This window comes from Corvus hawaiiensis, chromosome 14, assembly GCF_020740725.1.
Source record: "Corvus hawaiiensis isolate bCorHaw1 chromosome 14, bCorHaw1.pri.cur, whole genome shotgun sequence".
NCBI classification, from domain to species: Eukaryota; Metazoa; Chordata; class Aves; order Passeriformes; family Corvidae; genus Corvus; species Corvus hawaiiensis.
This window is the reverse complement of record NC_063226.1, coordinates 21,949,952-21,976,527: the sequence shown is the minus strand read 5'-3', so window position 1 is coordinate 21,976,527 and position 26,576 is coordinate 21,949,952. Positions and strand designations below refer to the sequence as shown.

Here is a 26,576-nt window from a genome sequence, read left to right as displayed (position 1 = left end):
AGTGGTGTGCACCATGTGTCCTTCAGGCTCCAGCTCTGCAAATCCACCAGCATTTCAGATGAACTCTGGAGCTTTGCCACATTTGCATTCCTGCACACGCACCTTGTACCTGAATGCTGAAATCTCTCCTGTTGCCACAGCAAGCAGAGCACCAGGGAGCAGAGGCCCCACTTAGAACAGATTGAATTCCAGCCACAAAGGAGCATCCGTGGGATTTTTCTTGCTCTGTTTCTTCAAACCCCAGAGTACAACTAAAACTTCAATTACTGAGGCAAAGAGCTTGGGGAGTTTCAAATAAGAATTAGACAATTATCTGACTAAGAATGGGCGAGATAAAAAGATAAGGGCTTATAAATTCCTCACCAGGATCCAAGGAAAGCAGAAATCCCACAAGCACTGGCACAGTGCTCTCCTGCAGCGCTGACTTTGGGGGTACCTCTGGGCTGCTAAGAAGAGATGGTTTAAACAGCCCTTGTTTTTCAGGTTTTCCTCTTTCTGACGCCAGTGTGGATGCCTTGAACACCAAGTCTGAGCTTCAATGATAGAGAAAGAGGAGATTTCAGAGGAGAATGCTGTTATCTGTTAGGCACAGCAGATTCTGTCTGGTGTGTGGCAGGGGAGATGCTGCTCAGCCTCCTCCCCTTCCCTTGGCAGCTCCTCCAGAGGGCCTTTCCTCTTCCTGAATACACCTGGATACATTTTCCCATGTACCAGCGCCCTATTTCCACTTCTCCTGTGTAAATTACAGCGTGCATGGTGGCACAAGTTCATGACATTGAACTTTATCAACAAAAAGTTCATAAGAAAAGGAAAATGCCTGGATCACTGAGGTACAGCTCTGAATGGATCCTGCTAATACCAATCCTGGATCCTGGATTCATCCAGCTTAGGGAGCCAGGGCTGCTGGAATCTCTCCTCAGTTCTGCCAGGTGGCCTTAGAAGAGGTAAAAAGGGAAAGAGGCGAAAAGCCTTGACTAATTTTGCTTGGTTTACCAAGGGAGCTTGCCTTTTACTCAGCACTTCAAAACATCCTGACTTCAGTTCAGTAAAAGCTCTTTAAATTGCTCTGGGTTTGTTTTCTGCTGGCCCAGGGTGGATTGGTCAGTGCTCTACATGAACTCAGCGCAAAAGAAAAGGAGCAGAGCAGGAATATTGTGGAGACCCAGTTCTGTGCCACTGAAACCTGGTTAAAGCCATGCTTTAAACCAGTTCGGGTAAATCTGTCCTAAAACATCTGGACAAACACATTTTGGGTTCTCTCAGCTCAATCAGGAACCAATTGAAGCTAAAGGTAATTAAAACCCTTGTTCAAGGCACATGAGAAGTCAGATGGACACCTTTTCTCGAGCCTTGTCACCACCTTCGGAGGGCTACAGCTGCTCCTTCATCTTTTCAACCCTTAACTCTCCTTTCTTCCTAAATCCGGAGGGAATACACTGAGAAAATTCCCATCACCCGTGTCATTCCCGCGGCTTGAGGAGCACGGAGGGTAAATCAGGTGTTAATGAGAGGCGGAGGGGATGGGATGGGGCAGCACTGGGCAAACAAAGCCAGTCCCGGGACAGGGGGTGCCAAACGGGCTCTCAGCCCCTGCTGGGCGCTCCTGCTCCGGCTCCAGCCGGGAAAAGCAGTTCAGGGGAAAGGGATTCAGCATGAACACATCCCATCCGCCTAAAGATGTGCCAAACTCGGGAGCAGGGCCCGTTTGGGGTGGTTTGGTTTGGTTTTGGTGGTTTGGGGTTTTTTTGAGGGGGTTGTTTTATTTGTTTGGTGGGAGGGTTTGGGGTTTTGGGGGTTTTGGGGGTTTTTGGGTTTTTTTTTCCTTTTTTTTGGTTGGGGTTTGTTTTCTTTTATTTTTGTCTGTGATTTTGGGGGATATTTTTTCCCTCAGTTTTCCAGTGAGGAGATAGCCAGAGGAAGATGTGCTGCCTTCATCTGCTAATCCTCACCAGATAGCAGTTAAAGGAGCACTCACCAAACATTCAACTTTTCCGTTCCTCACTTCTGCTCAACTCTTTCCCTTTTCATTCCTTAGGGTTACACCTCTTGGCCCTGCTCTGGTTTCTTAATTAAATTCAAAGCTTATCCTGCAGCTGCCTCCTGGAGAATTTTCCATTTCTGTTGCAGCTACAGGAGGCTTTTGTACACCGCAGACCTGGGTTTAAGTGTCAGCTCAGGGATTCCTTTACCCTTCTAGTTCAGGAAGTCTAAAGCAGATAATAATCAGGTTTTAGCAGAGCAGAGAGCAGCTGATAAACCCACAAATTCTCAATTTCTACTGCCCGAGTATAAAATAGATCTTCCCAACACCATAAATGAGATGGGAGTTGTTGTATTTCCCAGAACAAAAAAAAAAAAATCAGGAAAGATTTTATCCACTTTGTCCCTTTGTCTCTGAAGTGACACGAGGTTTTCCCATGATGGGCTGTCAAAGTTGGACATCGAACAAGATAAATCCTTCCCTCAGCTACAGATTTCCTTCAGCCAACTGCAAACAAATTACTTCATTAAAGGGAATTATTTTCGATGTGCTTTCAGCAATCCCAGTTTAAAACCAGACTTGAAAGCCCAGCAGTCCAGGGGCACTCATCCATAAATCCCAGAGACCTTCCCCTGACTGTAAAAAACACTTTGAGGTTCCAGCTGCTATTTTTCTGGAAACCTTATTATTTTTCAAGGGTAAAATAAGTGCCCCATGTGAGTCAGTATTTTGGGGAAGCTCTTCTTTTTAGGCTATTCTGTTTTCCTGGTTATATTTTTAGAGGAACTGGCCAAGGAAATGCAAGGCACTGCTCTGGGTCAGCTAAAATCTGTGAAATTCCTGATCCACCCCCTGAAAGAGCCAGGAATTATCAAATATATGACTTTTTCCCTACAAATGAGGCCACTTGGATGTAATATGAGCACGACCGTAGGACTTTCTTTTCTCCACAACCCTGATGTAACATTCTGATGCAAAATAAATCAGTGTAAGGTCATATTTGTTTATCCAGAGTCTGTGAATCCCAGAGAATTACAGGAGACATTTCCAAACTTTTTGTTTTTCCAATCTGCTGTTGGAGAGGCAGCACTAGAAGGGGAAAGCTCCAGTATTTCCTTCTATACAGACAAGATTTTTTTTGGCCTCTGCTCCTACTGGTGACACCTGTGGAGTCCTTTTAACAACCCAATCCCTCAGGATTCCGAGCTGGCAGGAGCTGTTAAAACACTCCAGCAGTGACTTGTGGATTTTGACAATTTCTTCCCATCAGTGTCCCGCTGGGAAGGACATGGCTGCAGCCAGGAGCTTCTCCTCAGGAAAACTGCCTGGAATCTCACTTTGTTCTTCCCTCACCCTTTAATTCTTCAGCCATTTGGAGTGTCCAGTTATGGAAAGAAAGGAAAAAAAACCCCACTAAACCACTGGAAGAGAGGAAGCAACACATTTGTTGTTTATTATCTTCATGTGGCATCCGTACTAAATTACATTTTAGTGAGATCAGGGATGAAAGTTGCTCCTTTAGCAGCACTGAGAGTCCGTGAGGGGCAGGGCAGCGTTTCACCATCAATTTACTGCTGGCAGCGAGCTGTTAAATCCAGTGCTCCTGTGCTTTACAGCTGCACAGTTAAAAACCCCACCGAGGCACTGCCCTGCCCCGAGCAGTGACAGCCGCAGAAACTGATCCCAAATCCTCTGAAGTGTCCCCAGAACATGGCATGGCAGCGTGAAAGGACCAGGGTGTTATAAATAAAGTATGTCATTCGTGCTATTATAAAACTGGAATGTAATCAGACCCTACAGAGACGGAGTTTCAAAATCCCTGCACCAGCCTGGCCGAGAGAAAAATTTCACAACACTAAAAGTATTTCTTTCACAATAAGTGAGGATTCCACCTAGGTGGGGTTGGATCTTATCACCAGGACATTTGCACCATGACGACTTGATCACCACACTCTGATATCTACATCGCATCTGATAAGGAATCGGACATTCCGGGAACTAAAAATAACTGTTCCAGGAACCAGAAATGGCCCATCCATCATCAGAGATGGCCCTTCCATCACCAGAAATGGCCCACTCATCACCCAGGATGGACAATTCATCAGACCCAGGAAAGGCTTTGCGCAACCCAACTCTGGGACAAGAAAACTTCATGAATACGAGAAGAATAGAATTATTTTGGACTCTACTCAAAAACTGTATAAGAATGGACCAGTCGAAGCAGCAGTCGTGAACTTGGGAGGTCTGGTGAGATAGAGATCAGATCCATGTGTTCACCCAGCTCCGACCCCGGGCTCAGGGCTGCTTTTCTCGATCGCGGCTTTTGAAACCGATATTTCGGTCGCATAATAAATGTTATTTCTTTATAAATTTTGATTGGGCAATTTTGTTTATCTTAAGGGGATGCTGGGGCTCATTTTTACAGCTTCAGTCAGTCCTTGAGCAGGTGTGCAGGCCTCAGAGTCTCGCATTAAAAGAATCCAAGTTAAAAAGCCCAAGAAGCGACTGTAAGTTCTAAAATGGCACCTTCAGAGCTGTAAAAAAAGCCAAAATTGAGGCTAAAATTGCTGCCGAACTGGAAGTCTTCTGTTCAGTCCCAAAGAACTCGTTAGAAGGATGAGGGAGGATCTGGCTGAGTGAGGCACCCTCAGACGTGAACTGCTGGCAGCAGCCGCGGGTCAGCCGGTATTACCGCAGGCCTGGGCCCTAGGGTGCATCACCGTGTCCCGCAGCCATAGGGAGGAGGAGGAGAGAATTGTGCAGCAAGATTGATCTATTTAATTATTTTACAAACTCTTTTATGCACTTTTTTCTTCATAGTCGAATTGGACAAAGAATCAGCCCCCCCTTGGGGTGATTGGCTAAAATCCTAAAACATTCATTGTCAAAATATTTTTCTACTATACCATAAACAAGACTTTTCAAGGCTGCAGGTGTTTGGTTGTTTGCATACTCTGCTACCTCTTCTGTGAGAGAGAAAAGTCTTTCATGGACTTAGAAAATAGCAGGAAAACCCTTGCTAGCAGCATTTTTGTATCTCCAACCCGGTGCCACCCCAACGCGGGCAGCGCTGGCCCTGTGCCCACGGGTTGTTCCTTTGACAAAAAGAGGAGCCCCGAGGGCGGCGTGGTCAGTGGGGATCCTGTGCCATCCATGAGTTAAACACCGTGGTTCAGGGAACAAAGTGTCTGTTTAAGGATCTCCAGAAGTTTCATCTACACAGGAAAATCTGAAGATATTCCAAAGAAGCCCCTGGCAGCACAGGAGTGGTGGTGAGCTGGTCAGCTTTGAACTAAAACCAAACCCAGACCATTTGGGATCTTTCACAGTTCTCTTCCAAGCCCAAGTGCTGCTGTATTCCCAGGATCCTTGTCTGGAGGCTCCTTTGAAGACCCCAAAACATGGAATGTACACAAAAGCTGGGCCCACATGATTTTTTTAGGAGTATTGCCAATGATCGTTAAGGGAAGCTGTCCAGTGATGCCAAATTTAGAAAGATTTGCACAAAATGATCTCATTTCTGGTGGTTTTTGGTTTAATATTTGGTAACAGCTCATGCACTTCTGCTTTATTAACTACTCTGTAGGTTCAGTTGAGCCATAATTCAACCTGCTTGAGACACCAGTTGCTCATCACCTCCTGTGCATCATTTTTAATGGGCTTTTTGGCAATCCTCATTAAAGAGATCCCTGGATTCAGAATGGTTAAATGTTTGGAAGCAGAGACACATTGGGATGTGCCTTTGTCCTGCTGTAAGGCTGGCTGCCTGGTGGGACCTGATCCTGCAAATCGCTGGGAATGATTCAGGAAATCCTGAGCAGCCCCGGAGGATTTGCAGGCAGCCAGGGGTGAGTGATGTGGTGTCAAATCACTGAAGTGATGCTGCAAGTCCAAAGCTCCGGCTGCCTTCAGGTGAATTCTGGTTCCCTCACACACCCAAGCTCAGCTCTCTGAGCCCAGACTAAAAGCCAGCTTTCATTATTAGTTGTTGTGGGGAAAAGCAGCCTCAGCCAGGCTCCACCAAGTGCTCAGAACCGGGCAGAGTTCAGAGGAAAATGGACCTCAGTGAAGATAACAGGATGCAATTATGCCTCCCATTTTCCAGGTTAAAGGAGTTTAAAGCCTCCAGCTCAGGCAGGGATTCAAATGCAGGAGATTCCTGAAGGTGAATTCCATTAACCCTTCGCTGCCTGCCCTGGCTGATTCCCTCTCCCTGCATACACAACAATGTGGATTATTTTCCCTCCATGGGATTACCCAGCCTCACTTTGCAGGGATAAAATCCTGGAAACTAAATGGAGAGTTCCTGTTCAGGGCATGCATTGTGAGTGTGTTTGGGTAGGATTGTGAGAGGTTTCTGTGTGTGTTTCAGGGAGCATTTTTTCCCCATTTTGAAATATTTCGCCTTTATTTTGCCATGGACTGTTGTGTGCTGCAATGTCCATTTAACCACTGCAGGAGCAGATGTATAATTGAGTGTAAAATTGTATAAAATCACATTGAATTGTGTAAAATCATGTATCCTTACATAACTTGGGACTCTTGAGTTCTGGCAGGATCAAAAGGGCTGCATGGATATATTTGGCCTACGATTTGGTGAAATCAGGAATAATTTTCCCAGTTTTTTCCTGACTCCTTCTGTTCTGTCACTCTCAGCTTTCTTAGGCTTTCAGCTGCCAGGGTGGCACTTTGCAGGCTTGTCCTCTGCCAGCTTTGGGGAGGTTTTGAACCAAAGTGACCCAGCCTGATTTGCATGAGAGAACAGTGATGGTTTCATAATTAACAACAACCTTGGTACCTTTGCCAGTACCCCTGCAGCCAAAACAGCTGGAGCTTGGAATTTACCCGTTGCCATGGAAACAGCCCTTAGAGAGAAATCTTTTTTCCATGTGAGGATTGTTTCTCTTATTTAGGGAAATGCACATTCGCCCCTGTCAATTTTATGTAGGCAGGAAGGCGATTAAAAATTCCTGTTCTTCTCCAAGCACAAACTGGAAACTTCCTGATGTGCAGCTGCTCTGCCTTCCCTGCAGGACCAGGGGCTGGAATCAGGAATTTACAGTGGAACTGCGGAGTGCAGAGAGGCTCAAAGGTGAGGAGAGAATCAGCCCTGGCTAAGCAGGGAACGGGGAATGAGCTGGAGGTGGGGGGCTCATCCTGAGCAAAGAGAAGGGGACAGAGGTGGCTCAAATCCATGGATTTAACCCCACCAGGGGTTCCTCTGCTCCCTGCTGGGCTCTTCCCAAAGGCTGCCCAGCCCAGGGGCCTCTCCTAAGGAGCCCCACACCTCTCGCAGGTGGTGGCTGGAAAAGGAGACGGCGGAGCCGATGCAGAGGGAGATTTCCCCGGGGGGGGTTGGGAATGGTTGTTCAGCCTCAATTCTCTGCGTTGTTCAGACACTATAAACCTGGTTTTCAAGAGGTGGCTTCATTGGAGCTGCTGGAACTCTGTGTGAGGACCAGGTGAGCTCTGCCTGTGCTGGAAATTAACTAATTGTTAATGAATTGTTCTAATTAATTGTAAGCCATGCCCACTTTTAGCCAGCAGCAGTTAAGTTTCTTCCCAAGCTCCTATTGTCACATTGATCATTAAATCTGCTAAAACTAACCCTGCCAAGCTTCAATGAACAGAACCAAAGGGACGTGAAGGTTGGACATCTGGGATATTAAATTTGTGACCCTTCAAGGATGTTGGAATAACCATAAGGTACAGGAGATTGAGGCCTGGAAAGTTGGAAATTCCTTGTCTGAGCAAAAGATGACAAAAGGACTGAAAAATGTGACCCAGCTTAGCATGAAGAGAGAAGAATCAATAACCAACAGAGGATAGAATACTGATTAATGGAGAGAATTATGTGACTTGGAACCAATGAACATTCATTTCCTTGCTAGAAATATAGAAATGAAAAAGTTTTGTATCAGGGTCTGTGAGGAGGCTGGAACTTTGTCAGCCACACACAAACGCAGGCCAAGAATAAAGTAAAGCCTGACCTGCAGTCAGTAAAAAAGACATCTAAAGTTAGAGCAAGTCTTCTTTTTCTCAGTGTTTTCAGAGGATTTTGGTAACATGGAAAGCTCAGGGGAACTCCATTCATGGAAAGCTCTGGCCCAGGTGGTGCTGAACACTGCAGGTGGAACCAAAAATCAAACCCAGCAAGAGCTGAATCAAACCTTTGCTGCCAGATCATCTTTGGACTTCAAACAAGGCTGGAAATGTTCTTTAGTTAGGCAGCTGTAAGTTTTTCTTTCCTTTTTTGAGATGCAGCTGCTCCAGAATTTAAAGGATTAGAAGCCCGAAACGCTGCAAATCTCCCAGGAAAACTTGCTCTTAAAATCTCCGGCTCTGAACTGGCCGAGTCTCCGACCCTTGGGCTCTTATTATTTTCTGTTGGATTTTCCTGCAGCAGGTGTTGCTCAGCTGAGTGTCAAACACTGCTGCCACAGCTTGGATTTACAGCTGAAGTCAAGGCTCTGACAAGGACCGTGACAGCTCAAACTGTGCTGAACTCCAGCTCTCTGCAGCGTTGGGACTCTCCAGAGCATGGCTGGGGGTGTGTTAGGCTGGGGAAGAGCAAATTAATTTGTATTTCTGTGGGTGCATTCCCTGTCAGACAGGAGAGCTGTGCAAGGTGCTGTAAAATAACCCAGGAATGATTTCCTGTGGGGAGCTGTGCCATGGAACAGTGGCACATGGATCAGCTCAGTGGGAGCTGCAGCTGCCAGCACAGCAGAGGTGCCTTGGAGGAGGATCTGGGAGTCCTGACAGGCACCTTCGCTCAATCAGGGCAATGGAAAGTGCAGAAAAACCCAATTTCACTGAAGCTTTAACAAGCTGGAGGCTTTCCTTGGGCTGGCAGGGAACTGCAATGACCATCCTCAGAGCAAAAGGTGAAGAGCAATCATGAAGATTTTGGAAACTGGTTGAGGAAAAGGCCGTGGAGATGCTGGAAATAAAGAAAAGAAACTTATGCTTGATGGGGAAAAGTCAGCAGGGAAGACTCGGGGGGGGAGCAGACAGAACCGGGTTATATTTATCAAGGTGACAACCATAACAATATGTTGGAAGTCTGGCAGTGCTGCTCCTAAGAACACTTGAAACACTGAAAATCAAGACAAGAAAATTACCAGCTAATTTCATGCAGGAACACAACCTTCACAGTTATATTAAGAAAAGAAGATGGGATAACAGAGGAGCTTTGCTGAATGGCTTTTCTTTTTAAACAAGGAACGAGGTGATGCCACAAAGGGAGATTTGGAGCCCCAGAGCTGCACGACAGACACACAGAAAATAGGCAAAGCAGCAGAGAGCAGTTCTGAATAAAACTCTCAGTGTGCAATCACCAGTGGGGATGGCTCAGGTGCTAAACCATGAAACTGGGCCTTGAGGGGCTGCAGACCCCTCCCTCCAGACTGTTTATCATGGTTTCTCCCAAAACAAAGTGCTGGCAAACCCTGGGAATGTGGATGTTGTTCCACATTCCAGCTCCACCACCCAGGCTGGAATAAAAGCAGGAGGAACCCCTGGAACACCACAGGGATCAAATCTTTTCCTGATGCCACTCTCTCCTTTTCCCACAAAGTTCAACCAGGGATGAATTTGGATCTGGAGATCTAAAATGTCCTGACAAGACCCGCATGAACACAAAGCAATGAGCAGGGGAAGGAAAAGCAGCTGGGAAGTCACTGAACCACAAGCTCTGGCATGTCCAGTAAAACTGAGCACATGGAATTTAGGCAAAGGGAAATATTTAAGACAAAGAGTTCACCAAACTGTGCCCACAAATACTGTGAGAAATTTAGAAAAGTTCAGTTCACTTGGTGCTTTGTACTGTATTTTTATTTTTGCTCCACGGCCTTTAAAATAAGAGCCTCTCTGATTGATTCTGAGTAGAAAAGAAAGCAAAATGGCCACATTTCATTATATTCCTCTGCCCAGGGAACAACAGAAAATGTTGGAAAACCAAAGTGTCCTTCCTGCCCTGTTTATTACCAAGAAATTCAGAGCATGGGTATTTCAGGATACTTGATCAGAAGCAAACCTCAGCCTCTTACCTCTTTCAGCTTGGCCATTATTACCTATAAGTGATGTTTTAATTTTCATCTAAAGCCAAGAAAAGTGTTTTATTCTTCCCAGCTGGCCCCAGAGATAAGGGACTGAATCAGCAAAGACGAAGTCATTGAACAGTTCTCCTGTGTTACTTTATTCCCCTGCTCAAAGCCCTTCTCCTCTTCCCACTGATCTCTGATAGAATGCAGAGTAATCAGCAAAGAAGGGGAGGGATTAAGCGTGGCTTTGAAGTCTATCCCATGTTCTGGGCTGTGGCCCTTCCCTCTCCAGCCCTCTGAGGGGTGTCTGTCCTGAAGGGTTAACTCAGATTCCATCAGGGATAACTCCTGGAATTGGAATTTGCACTTTCACCAGGATATGTGTCTGATTTCACCCTGCCCAGGGAGGCTTTACCATGCTCTGAACAGATATCAGACTTTTTTGGTTTCCAGGATCTGGCCAAGACCCAGCACAAGCCCGAGGACAGGTCCAGGACAGATTCAAGCAGTGACTTCAGGGCCAAAAGAAACTCCTCTCAAGGAAGCCAACCCTGCCCTTGTGGCTGAGCAGTAAAATCCTCCCTGGGAACCTTCTGACACCAGAGTGTGCCAGGCACTGGGAAACACCGATTTCAGAGATCCCAGTGCTCCTGAGCACAGGGGAATACACAGAGATGAGAAAATTGGCTTTTATTTTTAGCTCCCTCCTTGGAAGGGGAGATGTTGGACCTTGGCAGAGCTCAGGAGAGCTGGACACCAAGCCCCAGCACTGGCACAGAGGTTTTCCAGGGGAGCAGCCAGCTCCAGCCCCATTTCCCATCTGTATCCATGCTCCAAGGCGGTGGGAAGGGATCCACCTCCAGGTATTTTCAGAGTGCACAGCTTGTAAAGCACCTCTCTGTATTCTTAACCAACATCAACACCAAGAGTCTTGTAAGGCCTTTCTCAGAACCATGGCATTATTTAGGCTGGAAAAGCCCTTCCAGACCGTGGAGTCTGAGTGTTCCCCCAGCACTGCCAAGCCCAGAACAAACCCCTGTCCCCAGGCAAAGGGAAAACTGAAAGGGCAGTTCCTCATCTGAAATAAAACATTTCAACCTGATTAATTGTCAGCTGAAGGTTTGGCCTAAAATCTTTCATTTCTTTGACAGAGAAGATAAAAATAACTAGTTCTTTTCTGTTCGTGTATTTTCACCTGTCCCAGCAATGGCAAATTTACTCCCTTTTCCTCCTATCAGCTCCCTAGAAAGACCAAGGCCAGAAACCACCAGGCTGGAGCTCATTTTGCCTTGCCTGATACCAACATGGGGATGACAGGAACTTCAACTACAAACCCAGAAGTGAAATTCCCTTGTTTTCAGATCCTGTTCCCACTGAAACATCCCCTGACAGCAGCAAGATTGCACATTGGAAATGAAGGGCAGTGTTTGGTCTGCAGATCTTTAATTGCCAAAGTGTGGGCTGAGCATGGACAAATATCCATGGGGTGAGTCCATGCGTGCTGGGATAGGGATTTGCTGATAACGGAGCTGGAACTCTGGCATGAGATTTTATTTCCCCATTTATTTTACAGAGTCCCTTTGCACAGCAGAGCTCCCCTTTGGTGCTGTAACAAATCCCTGAGCTCTGCTGGAATGTCAGGCAGGAATCAGCTGCAGCAGTGACAGGCTGGGGGGACAGGGACAGGGACAGGGAGCCATGGCAGAGACAGCAGAACTGCAGGACTGACGAGGCAGCCCTCGTGCGCTCGGGGGAGGAAGATGTGATACAGGAATTAGCCTGAACCTCAGCTGGCTGACATTTCCCAGTTGCAGAAGTGTCACTGGGGTGATTGGCACCGTCCCCACAGGAGGATGGTGCCAGGAAGGGCTGATGATGTGTCAGGAGCCCTGGCACTGGACTGAGGCTGTGGCGAGGCTGGGGTGAGTCTGCAGAGCTGTGTGGGCAGTTGGTGCCCTGCTGTGGTGCAGAGAGCTCTGAGCACGCTCTGGGAGCACGGCTGGCATTCCTGGCACCACCAGCAGCTGTGGCAAACCTGGGCTCTGCCAGCTGCTCCTTAGCTCAGGCACTGAAACTGAACTCAGAGAGTCACAGAATCATCTGGGATGGAAAAACCCTCTGAGAACATCAAGTCCAACATCCCCCAGCACTGCCACGTCCCCACACGCCACATCCACACACCTTTTAAATCCTCCAGGGGTGGGGACTCCACCACTGCCCTGGGCAGCTGTGCCAGGGCTGGACAGCCCTTTCCATGAAGGAACTTTCCCTGATAGCCAATCTAATCCTCTCCTGGTGCAACCTGAGGGCGTTTCCCCTTGTGCTGTCAGTTGTTACTTGGGACAAAGGACTGAGCCCACGTCACGGCTTCCCGGAACAGCTCCAGGAGCCTCTGGAGATGTGGCTCCCCCAGGATCAGGGAGCTGGTGCTCTGTGCACATCCCTCCCTGGCCATGGCAGAGGAGAGGTGGTTCAAGAAAGGAAAATCCTCATAAAATCCAAATAACTTCAAACCAAGGAGACGTGGCAGAACATCCTCCCCGTTCCCTGGGGCGCTTTGCTCCTGCTCTGGTGGTGATGGATGAGGTTTGAGTCACACAGGGACTGGGAGAAGTCACTGCTTGTCACGAGCTCCCCAGCCAAGGTTTTTTTGTTTATTGACTCCCAAATTGCTATCAAAGCTTGGTTCTTGGTGAAGCCACTGCTGTCCCAGCTGAAGGGCTCTGTGATGGCCTTGGAGAGGGGGGTGCCAACTCACCCTCACCCTGGGTCACATTAAACTGTCCCTAGGACACACTGATGGATGGCTGGGCTGGCTTTTTAAGGCTTGATATTCTTCCTCTCTGTCTTTAAATTGCTCTGGTTTGAGTCTTGCAGCCAAAACCAACCAATAAAATCCACAAATGCGCATGTTAGAAAATAAAGGAATAATAGGAGAGCACAAGGAGAGTGAGGAATTGTTCACACTAAAGGCAGTAATAGATTTCCTGAAGGGGATACCAGCTTTAGGGCTGTGAGGTCCAACAGCACAGCTCATCTTGTGGCAACTTTCCTTCCTCATGCATTTCCCAGACTTTAATGTTGGTAATTATTATACTTCCATTAATTGACCCTGTCAGCAGCGAGCAGAGATGGCATGGAAGTTCTGGGATGGTATTCCTGGGAAATGGAACCTAACAAAGCACTCTGCTCCTCTGGAACAGGCAGACATCGCTCATGGGCATCTGACTGTGGAAAGATCAGGGAGCCCTCTGGATCCGGGATGAGCGGGCTGACCTTGGAGACAGCAGGAAAAACACCCACACTCAGTTTGCCTTCCCTGGAAGCTGCCACTGTCCCCATGGATAAAGCCAGCAAAGGTTTCACCAGAGCGTGTTGGATATTTCTGTGTAAGTACAAAGTCACCTTGGTGCCCTTTGTCACTCGGAGTCTGAGCCCTCCACACGCAGCTGGTGACGAACACCCTGCACTTGTCCCTCTGTCCCCCCGCGTGCTCCCTCGACACTGGGCTGACTCAGCCCAGCCATGTGCACTGGATGAGCACAATTTCACAATAAAATAATCAGTCACTTCTCAAAAAGGGGCAAATTTACTCAGCCACTTGGAAGAAAAAAGGGAAACACAGCCTAAAATTCCTTTTGTTTACAGTGGGAAGTGAAGCATGAGTAAGATGATTAGAACTGTAATTAAACAAGAGAGTCAAACCCACAGATTGGCACAACATGGAGAAGGAGGCTCTTGGAGAGACAGCATCCTGAATCCTGAAGTATTTTTCCCACTGCAAGCCCCAGGGACACCTCTCCTTAATTTGCTGTCTAACAAAAAGCTCTGCCCAAAAGCCCTTCTGTTTACCTAGGAATAAAAGCTGGGCCTGAGGAAAAGGCCAAGCCAATCTTCTCAGTAAAATATCCTGCACACAGAGAGCATGCAGAGATCCTGAAATCTGAGCTTCATTACAAAGGGGAAAAAACAATTTCCTAAGCATGGCAGGGGAAAAGCCCAGAGGAGAGTCTGTCTGCAGCCAAGTAAAGCTGGAGCCTGGCTCCAATCCTGAATTCTGTCCCTCTCTGGCGCTTGCCAAACACCAGCTCAGCTCTGCAGATGCCGTGAACATCCTCAAACCATGTTGCGTTTCAGTCCCATCCCTGCTCTCCTTCCTGGATGATGCAGTTCTTGGCATGTTTTCCACAGCTTTCCCAAGCCCACATCCGAATTCCCTGGGATAGGTTTCAATGGCTTGCTGGGAGGCAGATAATCCACTCTTTGTCACTAGGGATTGATGCCTGTCTCAAAAAAAAGAACAACTCCACTGCATCAAAGAAAAGCAGTTAGGAATAAATTTGCCACTGCTAACAAGCTTGACTGGGTCAGAGAACAAAGAGTTTAAGACCCTGGAACATGTTTGGATTGCAGAGGAAATTCCATTCAGTCTTGGGAATGCCCTGGATCCCTTGTGGTTTGTAGTTCAGGTCTCGCACTGGAGGAAGAGCAGACCCTTAACAGGGCACCTGCTCTGCTCTGAAGCTGCTTCAACACGATCTGGGGTTTTTTTGAGGTGTCAGTGGCAGACAGAAGACACCAAATTCAGCACAGTGCCAAGGGGAAGACAATTATTCCCAGCTCTGTCATTGGCTCACTCATCCATGCAGGGCTTAAATCCAACTGGGAGCCCAGTGTGCAATGGGAGCTGGTAAAAAAGAGCTCCAGGAGACAACTTTGCCACTTGGCAGCGGGGTGAGGAGAGCAGCTCCGTGTCCTGGGGGATCCGGGAGGGCTGGAGACTGACGGGCTCTGTTCTGCAGCAGTGACAGACGCTGCACTGCCCGAGCTGCAGAGATTTGTCTGGAACTGTAAACACATCTGGCCTTGCCCAGCCCTCCCTCCCACTCCCAATCCATGAATGCTCATGCCAGGCAGTTCTCAGGAAGCTGTCTCGTTGGAAAAGGCAGATTTATGTCTGTTTGCTCAGGTTTAGACAGCAAGGAGAATTTCTGTGAGTGTGCCTTGGGATGTTCAGGAAGCTGCTTCCATTCAGGGGGTGCAAACCACGCCACTGAATTCTAAGACTGTTAAAAACAAGAAGTGCAGCTCAAAATGCAAGACCATAAACAAGAAGAATCTTGTAGAATAATTTTGAAACTGAGGATCTTCACAACCTGCTCCTGGCAGCTCACTGTAAAAGAGAAGGAAGCTCTCTGTGTGAGCTGTTTGTTCATACATTCAGTTCAGCCCCGAGAGCGACAGTGAAACTCTGTGTTCTTCCCTTCTTGGACTCTGCTGGAAGTGGACATCAGTGTCAGGTGATTCCATCACACTCACTAAGATGACATTTTATTTTCTTGCCATTAAAACCATCCAGCCACAGCAACTGCAAAGGGAAAAAACCAAACTCTACCAAAACTTTGCTTCCCTCACAGCTCCTCAGTGATTTTCCACCTCTGCAAGTGCTGCTTTAATTAATGAAATCTCCTGCCTGGGAGCAGGGTGGGGGGCCTGTCCCAGAACCCCAGCACAGCGAGCAGGTCATCAATCCAAAGCAAAGCAACACAACCCGGGAGGCTAAAAATACCCAGGACACCTGATTGCTCCACCTGATTGGAGGGAATTGAGAGGAGGAGAGGGCCCTGCAGGATGAGTGCTCCGGGCTGGTGCGATCGCAGCCTCCTGCCTGGTGGAAAACCTCTGGAAGGGAGAGCAGGGGCTGGAATTTTGAGGTATTGCAGCAGGATCAGACCAGAGACAGCACCTGTGGGACTCCTTCAGCAGCACAAGGGATGAGCTGATTGCATTTGGTCCTGCAGATCCCTGGATGTCCCATGGCATGGAAGTACAACATCAACAACCACTGCACCGCCCCAGACCCATGGCACTAAAATCATCACTGCCCAGGGATGTCAGCAGGAAAAGGTGGAAGGAACAGCACAGATTTGTATCACGAGCTACTTTCAAAACCTCCACTTGCATAATTCCAGCTCTGTCAGCACAAGCTGTGATAATAATCACGGAATCCCAGTCTGGTTGGGGTTGGGAGGGACCTTAAAGCTCACCCAAGCCCCTGCTGTGGGCAGGGACTCCTTCCCTAGCCCAGGTTACCCAGGGATGTGCAACTCCTCACACAAGGACCCTGACACCACCTCAGGGAGCAAAACTCACTTAAAAATCCCTTGAGGATAAGGATGGTTCCAAGGGTTAAAGTCTGCAGGAGCCCCTGCCCAGCTTTGCTTTCATTCCTCTCAACAGCCTCATATTCCCCAAATTAAGCTCCTTGTATATTTTTCCTCTCTGGGAAGATACTTCACAATCATTTTGTGACAGTCAAAACTCTAAAACATGGGCAGGATCTGTTCTCCCTGAGGCTCTTTTTGAGACAGCTCTTTCTTGACTATCACTCAAGTGAGGAACACAAACTGCGAAGGCCAAATTCCCGCTGATGTTTCAGCTGGCCTTGGCACCCCGTGCACATTCCTTGTGCTCTCTGCTTCCCAAATGACAGGAGCCAGTGTTTGGGCAGGCGCTGGGGGTGGGATTGTATCTAAACTCATCATCTCAGGGTATTTTTGGCAGCATTCTCTTGATAACACTTGTAGACAAGGCTCTGCAACAGCCCCTCTGGCACTCGGTGTGGGTGTCTGCTAATGCCCCCTCCCACCCTTCTCACAGTAAAAATAGCACAATAAATTGTTCTTTTCTCAAACATCACCCCTCAAAATGTCATTTTCATCCGCATCACACAAGATTTCACTGCTTTGTCGATAGGGATTTATTGTGTTAGATTTCATCTGCCTGTTAAACACTTCCTAAGTGGGGAGTGAGTAATAAAAATGAGATTACAGGAATTGCTTGGTGGGGAACAGACCAGACCTACAATTTAGCTCACTTTTTCCTGCAAGCTGAGGAACTTCAAACTGATCTGCAAATTGCAAAATAAATTTAGAAAATCACTTTTCTGTCAGTACAAAGCCCGTCCAGCATGAGGGCAAATGGCAGAATCAAAGTCAATGTAAGGAACTCAGAGCAAGATCAAAAGACTTACAAATTCCTGTAGTACAGGGGAAATTCTGGAATAAATGTGACTTCAAATGACAGCAAAAATGTGTATCCTGAAGATGCTGTGAGCTGTACCCAATAGTTCAGTCAAGGATGGGGCAGTGCCTTGCTGGCTTTGTACAGGACACTCCCTGCGCTGTGCCAATTCTGTCATCCATCCATCCATCCATCCATCCATCCATCCCTCATCCATCCCTCCCTCCATCCCTCCCTCCATCCCTCCCTCCATCCATCCCTCCCTCCATCCCGCCATCCATCCATCCATCCATCCATCCCTCCCTCCATCCATCCATCCATCCCTCCATCCCTCCATCCATCCATCCCTCCATCCATCCATCCATCCCTCCCTCCATCCATCCATCCATCCATCCCTCCATCCCTCCATCCATCCATCCCTCCATCCATCCATCCATCCATCCCTCCATCCATCCATCCATCCATCCATGCATCCATGCATCCATCCATCCCTCCATCCATCCATCCCTCCATCCATCCATCCCTCCATCCCTCCATCCATCCATCCCTCCATCCATCATCCATCCATCCATCCAACAAAAGCAGCTGGAGGACAGGAATAGCCCCTTTTAAGTCATGCTCATCTCTGATCTGGGTGGGTTTTTATGAGTTCACCTTCTTCAAATATATTCAAAATGCATTTTCCAAGCTCGACACCATGGCCTCGTTCTCTGTTTATTTTCTTCTGACACCTCCCTTTGCCTCATGTCCTCAGGCTCGGTAAATACAGATTTCAGACAGAAGATGGGCACAACCCATCTGTGACTTGGGAAAAGCTCTCTGGAAGAATTCAGCTCTCTTTATTCCTTGAGATTCCTGCTCAGACTGATCCCTGTGGCACCATAGTTTGGGAGGAAGCTGTGAGGGTGGTAGTGCCTGGCTGAGCAATGCAACTGTTCCTCCAGCTCTTCTCATCTCCACATCCTTATTCCTTCCCTCATTTTTTATTTCTGCCTTGAGTTTTCGCACTTTCCTTTGGGAAGAGGAGGAAGCAGCATTGCTATTCCACAGGTACATATTGTGCAGTGCTGGAAAGTCCCCTCAGTTATCCCCACCCCGTTTATTATTAACCTTATAAACCATCCCCATCCTTCTGCAAACCCCAGGAGAAGCTACCGGGAGAAAAACGACTTTGGATCACGTGGAGCACAAACACAAAGCCTTAATTAACGAGCGCTGCCCCCACTAATTGCAGAGGAGGGGCTTGTGCTGCTCCACACCGGGAATTACAGGGAATTACAGCCCGTGTGCCTCCTCTTTCCTTGATCGGAGGCTGTGTGGGTTTGTACGAGTGGTAGAAATTAGAGAGTATGGAATAACACCCATGGAAGGTGTCCCTGCCCATGGCAGGGGTTGGAACTGGATGAGCTTTAATGTCCCTTCCAACCCGAACCAGGCTGGGATTCTGATTATGTTATAATTTGTAGCTGTCGATTCTCAGGCTGGGCACAAGATCACCAATAATTAAAACAGGTAAATTTTCAGGTCCGATACAAGATCACCAACAATTAAAACCTGTACATTCTGAGGCTCCTGAAGGGAATTTCTCGGCAATTCAAGGTTTGCGTTGGAACACGCAAACCTTGGGTGTCTGCTAATGCCCCCTCCCACCCTTCTCACAGTAAAAATAGCACAATAAATTGTTCTTTTCTCAAACATCTCCCTCCAAAATGCCATTTTCATCCGCTGGGATGTCATCCGCTTCCCCTGGGAAGCTGCTGCCCTTGGGGCTGTGAGACACCAACACTCATTGCAGCAGTGAACAGCAATTCCAGCAGCTCCCCGGGATCCGGGCTGGGCATCCAGCATCGTGCTTGGAATTTAAAATACACGGCAAACAGGACGAACAGGTGTTACTAGCTGTGGGAAGTGTGACAAGTATGAACGTGATAAATGTGCCTCCAGCCCCTTTCTCGAGGGGAGGATGCCGTCAGCCTGCTGCCCATCGAGACGGCACACCTGATGGCCACACACTTTGAGGGGAAAAAGGAGGTTTTTTCCTGAAATATTTCCTGAGAGCTTCGCCGGTGCTGGGAGGGGAAAAGACACGGGGAGGCAGTGGGACCACAGCAGGACGGGGCAGAGGAGGATGGAGTGGAGGATGAAGAGGCTCCATCCTGCGGAGGATGAGGGGGCTCCCAGCGCTCTCCGGGCGCATCCCGGGGGCTCCGGGCTCATCCCGAGGGCTCCGGGCACACCCCGAGGGCTCCGGGCACACCCCGAGGGCTCCGGGCTCATCCCGGGGGCTCCGGGCACACCCCGAGGGCTCCGGGCTCATCCCGGGGGCTCCGGGCACACCCCGAAGGCTCCGGGCACACCCCGAGGGCTCCGGGCTCATCCCGGGGGCTCCGGGCACACCCCGAAGGCTCCGGGCACACCCCGAGGGCTCCGGGCACACCCCGAAGGCTCCGGGCACACCCCGAGGGCTCCGGGCTCATCCCGGGGGCTCCGGGCTCATCCCGAGGGCTCCGGGCTCATCCCGGGGGCTCCGGGCTCATCCCGAGGGCTCCGGGCTCATCCCGGGGGCTCCGGGCACACCCCGAGGGCTCCGGGCTCATCCCGGGGGCTCCAGGCACAGCCCGAAGGCTCCGAGCTCATCCCGGGGGCTCCGGGCATACCCCGAGGGCTCCGGGCTCATCCCGGGGGCTCCGGGCACATCCCGAGGGCTCCGGGCACACCCCGAGGGCTCCGGGCGCATCCCGGGGGCTCCGGGCTCATCCCGAGGGCTCCGGACACATCCCGAGGGCTCCGGGCACATCCCGGGGGCTCCGGGCACATCCCGGGGGCTCCGGGCTCATCCCGAGGGCTCCGGGCACACCCCGAGGGCTCCGGGCACATCCCGGGGGCTCCGGGCACATCCCGAGGGCTCCGGGCTCATGCCGGGCGCTGCCCTCAGCGCTGCCCTCAGCCAAGATGGCGGCGGCGCGCGGCTCTCGCGAGGCGGGCGGGCCGGGCCGGGCCGGGCCGGGGCGGGGCGCGCGGCCCCTCATGGCGGCGGGGCGGGCGCTGGCGGCGGGGCCGGGCGGCCATGGAGCACATCAGCACCCCGAAGGTAACCCCGCCCGGGGCTCCGGCCCGCTCCGCTCCGCTCCCCACCGCCGGCTGCCTTTGCTCCCCCGCCGCGGAACGGCCCTTGCGCCCTCAGGGCTGCGGGTGGGGGGAGGTCACAGCCGCGGTCCCAAGGTGTTGGTGGCTCCGGCGCTTTGTGGGGAGGGGGGTTCAGTGGAGGGGCTGATGCCGAGGTGGTTTGGGGATGATTCCGGAATGTTTCCTTCCTTGCAAAGCGTGGAGGTTCCTCTCAGTCCCGATGAGTGAGTCAAAATGTGCTTTTTTTTCCCATTGAATTAAGTCAAACAGGAGCTCTGGGAATGCTATGCTGGAAGGAATTGCATTTATTCAGGCAGCAGTTGATAATTTAATTTTACCCTTTAGTGCAAGAATGGTTATTGCTGTTCGTTTTATTTTCTAGGACATTAGTTTGGGGATGCTCCTTACCCCCTGCCCTGCAGTGTTCTGCTGGTCCTGCATGTCTCTAGTGCCCTGAAAAGGGCAATATTATATTTAATGGTTATACCTGCTGAAAAACATGACCTGCTAAGAGGACACTGAGCCCAAGCCTCTGCTCTCCAAGTTTATTTCCTGAGATTTTCCATGATTTACTTGAGACCAGCATAAGGAACCTCACACATTCAATACCCAGAACTAATCTATCATCTACTGCTAAAACATTTGTTTTCGTTGTCCATCCAATTATTTTTTCCCATTATTCCTTCTTAATGGCGAAAGAAAAATTCCATCTGTGTTCATTAGGCAGCAAATAGGCCAGGAGAAAATCAATCCAGAGTTGTAACATATTTTATTATGTCTGCACTGATGTTTTTTGAAGCTGTTTTTTATTAATTAGCTTGGTGTGGTTTATGAAATGCACTTGGAGGCCAGGAAGTGAGCTACAAGAAGTAGCTACTAACAGGGAATGAGCAGTGGGAAGTCAGACTGGAGAGGGCTGTTCCTTTCAGAGCAACATGTTGATCACCCTGAGCACAGACAAATCTTTCCTTTGCAGTTCTTTGTCTTGTTACTTCTGCAGCCTTGCACAGTGACAAACTGGGATCATCTTGGCTACAAATCCAGTAATCCTGTTAGGATTTGCTGGTGCTGAGCCATGGCTGTTTGCTTAACCTTTATGGCTTTAATTCATGGAGAAATAATTTGAGTTCATGGTGTAAAGCTGACTCGTTGTTGCAGGGGGGACTTAAATTCTTGTCTTTTTCTGACTTGCTTCATGAGCTGTGTATTAGAAGTTGAATGGATGGAGTTCAACAGGTGCTTAGGTAGTTCTTCCATCAAAGCTGGACTTGGAGGAATTTCTGCATGGAAAGGGTGGTCAGGCCTTGGAAGGGGCTGCCAGGGAGGTTTGGAGTCCCCATCCCTGGAGGTGTCTGAGGAACAGCTGGACATGGGCTGGGTGACAAGGTGGGAATTGGGCACAGGCTGCACTCGATGATCCCGGAGGACTTTTCCAACCACAGCAGTTCTGGGATTCTGAAGTGTTTTCATCCTGTGTTCCTGCTGCAGGTTGAAAACGTGAAGTTGCTGGATCGCTACGCCAACAGGAAGGCAGCGACCGGGACCTTGTACCTGACAGCCACGCACCTGATCTACGTGGATGCCTCTGCTGAAGTCAGGAAGGAAACATGGGTATGGTGGGGTGGAAACACACCTGGAAGGGTTGCTTCAGATCACAGAATGGGTTGGATGGGGAGGGACTTGAAGGATCATCCCATTCCACCCCTGCCACGGGCAGGGACACCTTTCACTGTCCCAGGTTGCTCCAACCTGGCCTCGGACATTTCTAGGGATGGGGCAGCCACAGCTTCTCTGGGAAATCTGTGCCAGGGCCTGCCCACCCTCCCAGGGAGCAGTTCCTTCCCGATATCCTGTCGATCCTTGCCCTCTGGCAGTGGGAAGCTATTCCCCCCTGTGTCCTGGAACATAATGTTCTCATTTCCAGAATAAACAGGTTTGGGAATTCCGAAGCTGTAGTGGTCTTTTATGGCATTTTGATACCAAAGGCTTCCCCGAAGCAGCTGCTTGGAAAGGAAATGAGCACAGTGGTGATGTGACCTGATAGAGTTCACTCATGGAATTAGTGTCAGTTCAAGGAATGTAAAAAACTTGTGTAATTTCCTGTCTCAAACTCAATATACAAAACCACTAAACATGAATTTGCAGCTTTTAGAAGTGCAGAATTAGCACTGAAACAAGCCTATTTTATTAATGTTAAGGTGAAAGGGGAGTGACAGAGTTTATTTCATATGGGGGTGCAAGGAAAGCAAAGTGCACCTGGTAAACTGAGCTGCACATCTGCCTCTGAAAGTAATTTATGTAGGTCTGTGTTTTTTCAGTCCTGCTTTAGTTCCCTGGGCTTTGGGTGCAGTTTATGTTTGATAAATATCACAAATAAACTCATTTTCTGCTGCTCCTTAGCTGCAGGAAGCACAAATAGCTGATTGTATTACAAAGGTTTCAGATCTGCTCGTACTGCTCACAGCTTTATCAGTGACAACTGGTGTTTGTTCCCTGTTCTCCAGATCCTGCATCACCACATCTCCAGCGTGGAGAAGCTGCCCCTGACCACGGCCGGGTACCCCCTGCTCATCCACTGCAAGAACTTCCACGTGGCTCACTTTGTCATTGGGCAGGAGCGGGACTGCCACGACGTGTTCACCTCCCTGCTCAAGCTCTCCCAGCCAGGTACTGGGGATGGCAGTCTGGCCTGGGAAGCTTTGGAATGCTCTGAGCCGAGCCCTGGGAGAGCTGTGCAAAGTTCATATCCCAGACCCGGCCGCTGTCAGTCACTTGTGTCACCCAGCTGTTGGCTGTGTGCAGTTCTGCCCTTTCCAGCTGATCCAGGCATTCACAGAATTCCAGAATCCCACAAATCGGCATCTTTGCTGCTTCCAGCAGCACGTTTGGGCTGCTCTGCAGTGTTTGCTCAGTTGTGAAAGCCTGTGCTTCACCCTGCCCTGACTCAGAGTCACCCTTAGAGTGTGAGCCAGACACCCTCAAAAGCCCGTGCTCTCTTCTAGCTCCAGCTTTTTGTTCCAGTGTGGATGAATTTTCAGGCTCTTCTTGCAGGACAGCATTCCACTGAGTTCCCACCTGGCTTCTGCCTGTGGCAGCCTTCGGTTTTGGGGTGCTAGAACCAGTATTTGGAGTTGTGTTATTAAAAGGATGTCATTTGTAATTGCAAATGGTGTCGCCAGGCTGAGGGAGGGGAATTAATGGCACCAGGCAGCTTCTTGCTGGCCTTCACACAGGACTGGGCTGGAAATCCTGTAGGAGAAACGGGGTTTGCTGAGTTTGGATTTGATTTTAATTTATATTAAGGCTTGTGTCTATTCCCAGCATCCCTCTTGTGCTCTTTGGAGTTTTCTTAGTTCTGAAGTTCTCCCTCTGATGCTGTAGCTGGCAGGTTTGTGGTGTTACATTTAAAAGCTGTCACTGCTCTTTGAGGTTTTAAAAATTAGAGGTTTGGGTAGTGCCTGAAGCGTGGGAGGTGTTACTGCAGGGGCTCACGCCAGTTTTCTTTGTTCTCTATTTAACTGTGTAAATGCTGTGGCTCTTTCTTTTCTTCTGCTTCTGGATTTTAGCAGTGCTTTTTGTTTGTTTGTTTGAAGATGTCTGTGAGTGTGCTCCCTTCGTGGATTTTTGGCAGAGCACATCATTACTGATGATTTGCACAGGTGTGATGGAGAGCTCTGGGTTACCTGCCCAGTAACCAGCTGCTTTATCAGCCTCTGACAGGTTTCCTTGTGTGTCTGGAGTTGCCTTGGGAATCAGCTGAACGAGTTATTGGTTGGATTTGCATTTTGTGAAGAGAGGGAAGGAGATTGGGATGGTAAATGGGCATTTGTCAGAGCCAGCCTGAAGCCTTTGTTGGGCTGACAGCAATATTCCACACATCCCTAAAGGCTTCCAGTCTCAGAATTTCTGGGTGAGCAATGGCCTTACAGGTGTGCAGGAGCTGTTGTATGAACTCTCCACAGAAAACAGATCTTTTCATCCATGTTTTAATGTGAGGGTTAATGGTTATGATATAAATCTCATCTAACATTGCTTACTGCAGTGAATTCAGGAGAAAATCAATGGTTTAGGAGAAATTACTTCTTCCAACCTAAACACTAAAACACTTCGTTAGAATTAATGTATCTCCCTGCATTTGGGAGCTGAGTATTGGAAATTCCTTAGGATTCCAGGATGAATTGTCAGCACTTGGTACTACCCCAGCCAAAACCCTATAAACATGAGGTTAAGAAGTTTTAAATATCTCCAGCACTCCTCTGTAGCACTCAGTTACTGATTTCCAGAAGTTTTGGGCTCTCTGGATGTCTTTGCATCTCTAACTTGTTGATTTTTTTTCCTTCTCCTTCCCAGTGAAACCCGAAGAACTTTATGCTTTCTCTTACAATCCTAAAATGTCCAAAGAGAACCGGGAAATGGGATGGAAACTGATTGATTTGAAACTAGATTACCAGCGCATGGGAATTCCCAACGACTACTGGGAAGTAACGGATATTAATAAGGACTATGAGGTAATTCCTGCCCAAAGGAGCCACTTACTGCACTATCTCCTTGTTGTTATTAATGACAGCTCTGCTGCTGCCTCTGGGGAGTGAGGAGCTCACTCGGTTTGAGTCAAAGCACATCATCTTGATGTGGAGTTGCAGATAATGATGCTCCAGGAGAGCTGCAGAGTCACCTTGTTGTGCTTTGATCCCCCTGGCAAGGGACCAGAGCCTTGTTTTCCTGCAGAAATGTCAAACCATCTGTTGGGCAAAGCCTCAAGTACCCTGAGCTGCTTTTGGTATTTCCAAAGCCTGTCCCACCTGGCTGGTGACAGATGTGGAGGAGAGAAGGAAATGGCAGCAGTTTGGATGGGTGGGGAATGAGGCAGAGTGGAGAGGGACTAGGGAAGGAAGGAAGGAAAAAACAGCAGTGGAAAACAGACCTTTTTTTGCTTTCTCAGTTGGATCTTCTGCTATCTAAGGGCTCTCTGTCATTTCAGTCTGAAGTGCCTGCTGCTGTTATTTTCCCTGAAAGGCCAACTTGCATCTAAACAACATTAAACAAAAGCATTTGTCAGCAAGCTTGTTCAAAATCCTGCTCTGCTTTATTTCCCTTTTTATTTCCTCTGGGGCTGTGTACAGTCAGACCTGGCTGGTAAAAAGCCAGAACAAGAGACTACAAGGAAGACACCAACATATTCACAATCCTGAATCCCTTCCCCTGCCTCTCCACTCCCTTCCCCTGGTAGCTTTCTTCACTTTAAGCTTTGGGTTGAAGAGATACAAGCTTGTGCTGTCAGAGGTGACTTCCAGTTTTACCTGCCTGTGCCTGTGGAGGCCTGAATTGAGATCTGGTGTGAGAGGTGCTGTTTCCAGTAGCTGCTGAGGGCACCTGGACATGGCCATCTCAAATCATTAATCACTCTGAGGCTTTGCTTGCTGCAGTGGAACTCCCCAGTGCTTTAGAATTTCCTCAGGGTTTCCAGCCTGTGTTTTAAAATTGTCAAGCCTGATGTAAAGCCAGGCTTGGAGAGCAGCTTATCTGTGAAGTCCATGCTGCAAAGGCTGTGCTTGTTTGAGGTGAAGGGATGAAGCTGCTCTCTGAGGATTCCACCTGAGTGCTGGAAGTGCCTTTCAGGTTGCATTAAGATTTAGAGAGAACTTTTAAAGTATAGTTGTTCTTATTTTCTCTTTTTGTGGAAAGGAATTCTTGGCTGTGAGGCTGCTGAGGCCCTGGCACAGGGTGCCCAGAGCAGCTGGGGCTGCCCCTGGATCCCTGGCAGTGTCCAAGGCCAGGCTGGACATTGGGGCTGGGAGCAGCCTGGGACAGTGGGAGGTGTCCCTGCCATGGCAGGGGTGGGATGGGATGGGCTTTAAGGTCCCTTCCAACCCAAACCATTCTGTGAATCTAAATTAGAAACTTCCATCACATTTCTGGATTTAAAGATCTTCCTTTTACTCTGCATTGTGCAGTCCAGTTTTTAGGTTCGGCTGCAGAGTTGATTGTTTCCCTGCATTATTTTTCTGAATACCTCATAACCTAATCAGCTAGAGATGAATTTTTCATGAATTTTGAAGTGCTCAGTAGCAACATCTGGGTTTTTTTCTCTCTTCTCCCTCAGGTTTGCAGCACGTACCCTCCTGAAATTGTGGTGCCTCGAGCTGCCACCAAGGCAGTGGTGATGGGAAGTTCAAGGTTCAGGAGCCGAGGGCGGATTCCGGTGCTTTCTTACTTATATAAGGAAAACAATGTTAGTGCTTCTCTGCCTGCTGCCTTGGGGGGAAGGAAGGGTTCCCCTTTTTGTCCAGTTCCCCTCTAATGAAAGGAAAGAATAAGATAATTATTAGATTTGAGGCCTTTGAGAACTGTGCTTCTCTTAATGGCTTTCGTTCTGAGTCACAGAATGAGCTTGGAATGCA

General features: G+C 48.8%; 1 protein-coding gene across 3 annotated transcripts in view; it reads left to right on the top strand.

The window, feature by feature from the left end:
* Window positions 1-19,017: 19,017 nt before the first annotated feature.
* Window positions 19,018-26,576, top strand: part of MTMR8 (myotubularin related protein 8) — a 17,847-nt gene continuing 10,288 nt past the window's right edge. For 2 of the 3 annotated variants that reach the window (XM_048318837.1, XM_048318839.1), the window contains exons 1-5: window positions 20,069-20,140; window positions 21,664-21,786; window positions 22,680-22,842; window positions 24,526-24,683; window positions 26,279-26,407. In XM_048318837.1, coding sequence (XP_048174794.1) covers window positions 20,117-20,140; window positions 21,664-21,786; window positions 22,680-22,842; window positions 24,526-24,683; window positions 26,279-26,407 — 597 coding nt within the window. In that variant the 5' untranslated portion in view covers window positions 20,069-20,116. Of the gene's footprint in view, window positions 19,081-20,068; window positions 20,141-21,663; window positions 21,787-22,679; window positions 22,843-24,525; window positions 24,684-26,278; window positions 26,408-26,576 lie in introns of those variants that run through there. The other variant, XM_048318838.1, reaches the window with a different exon arrangement.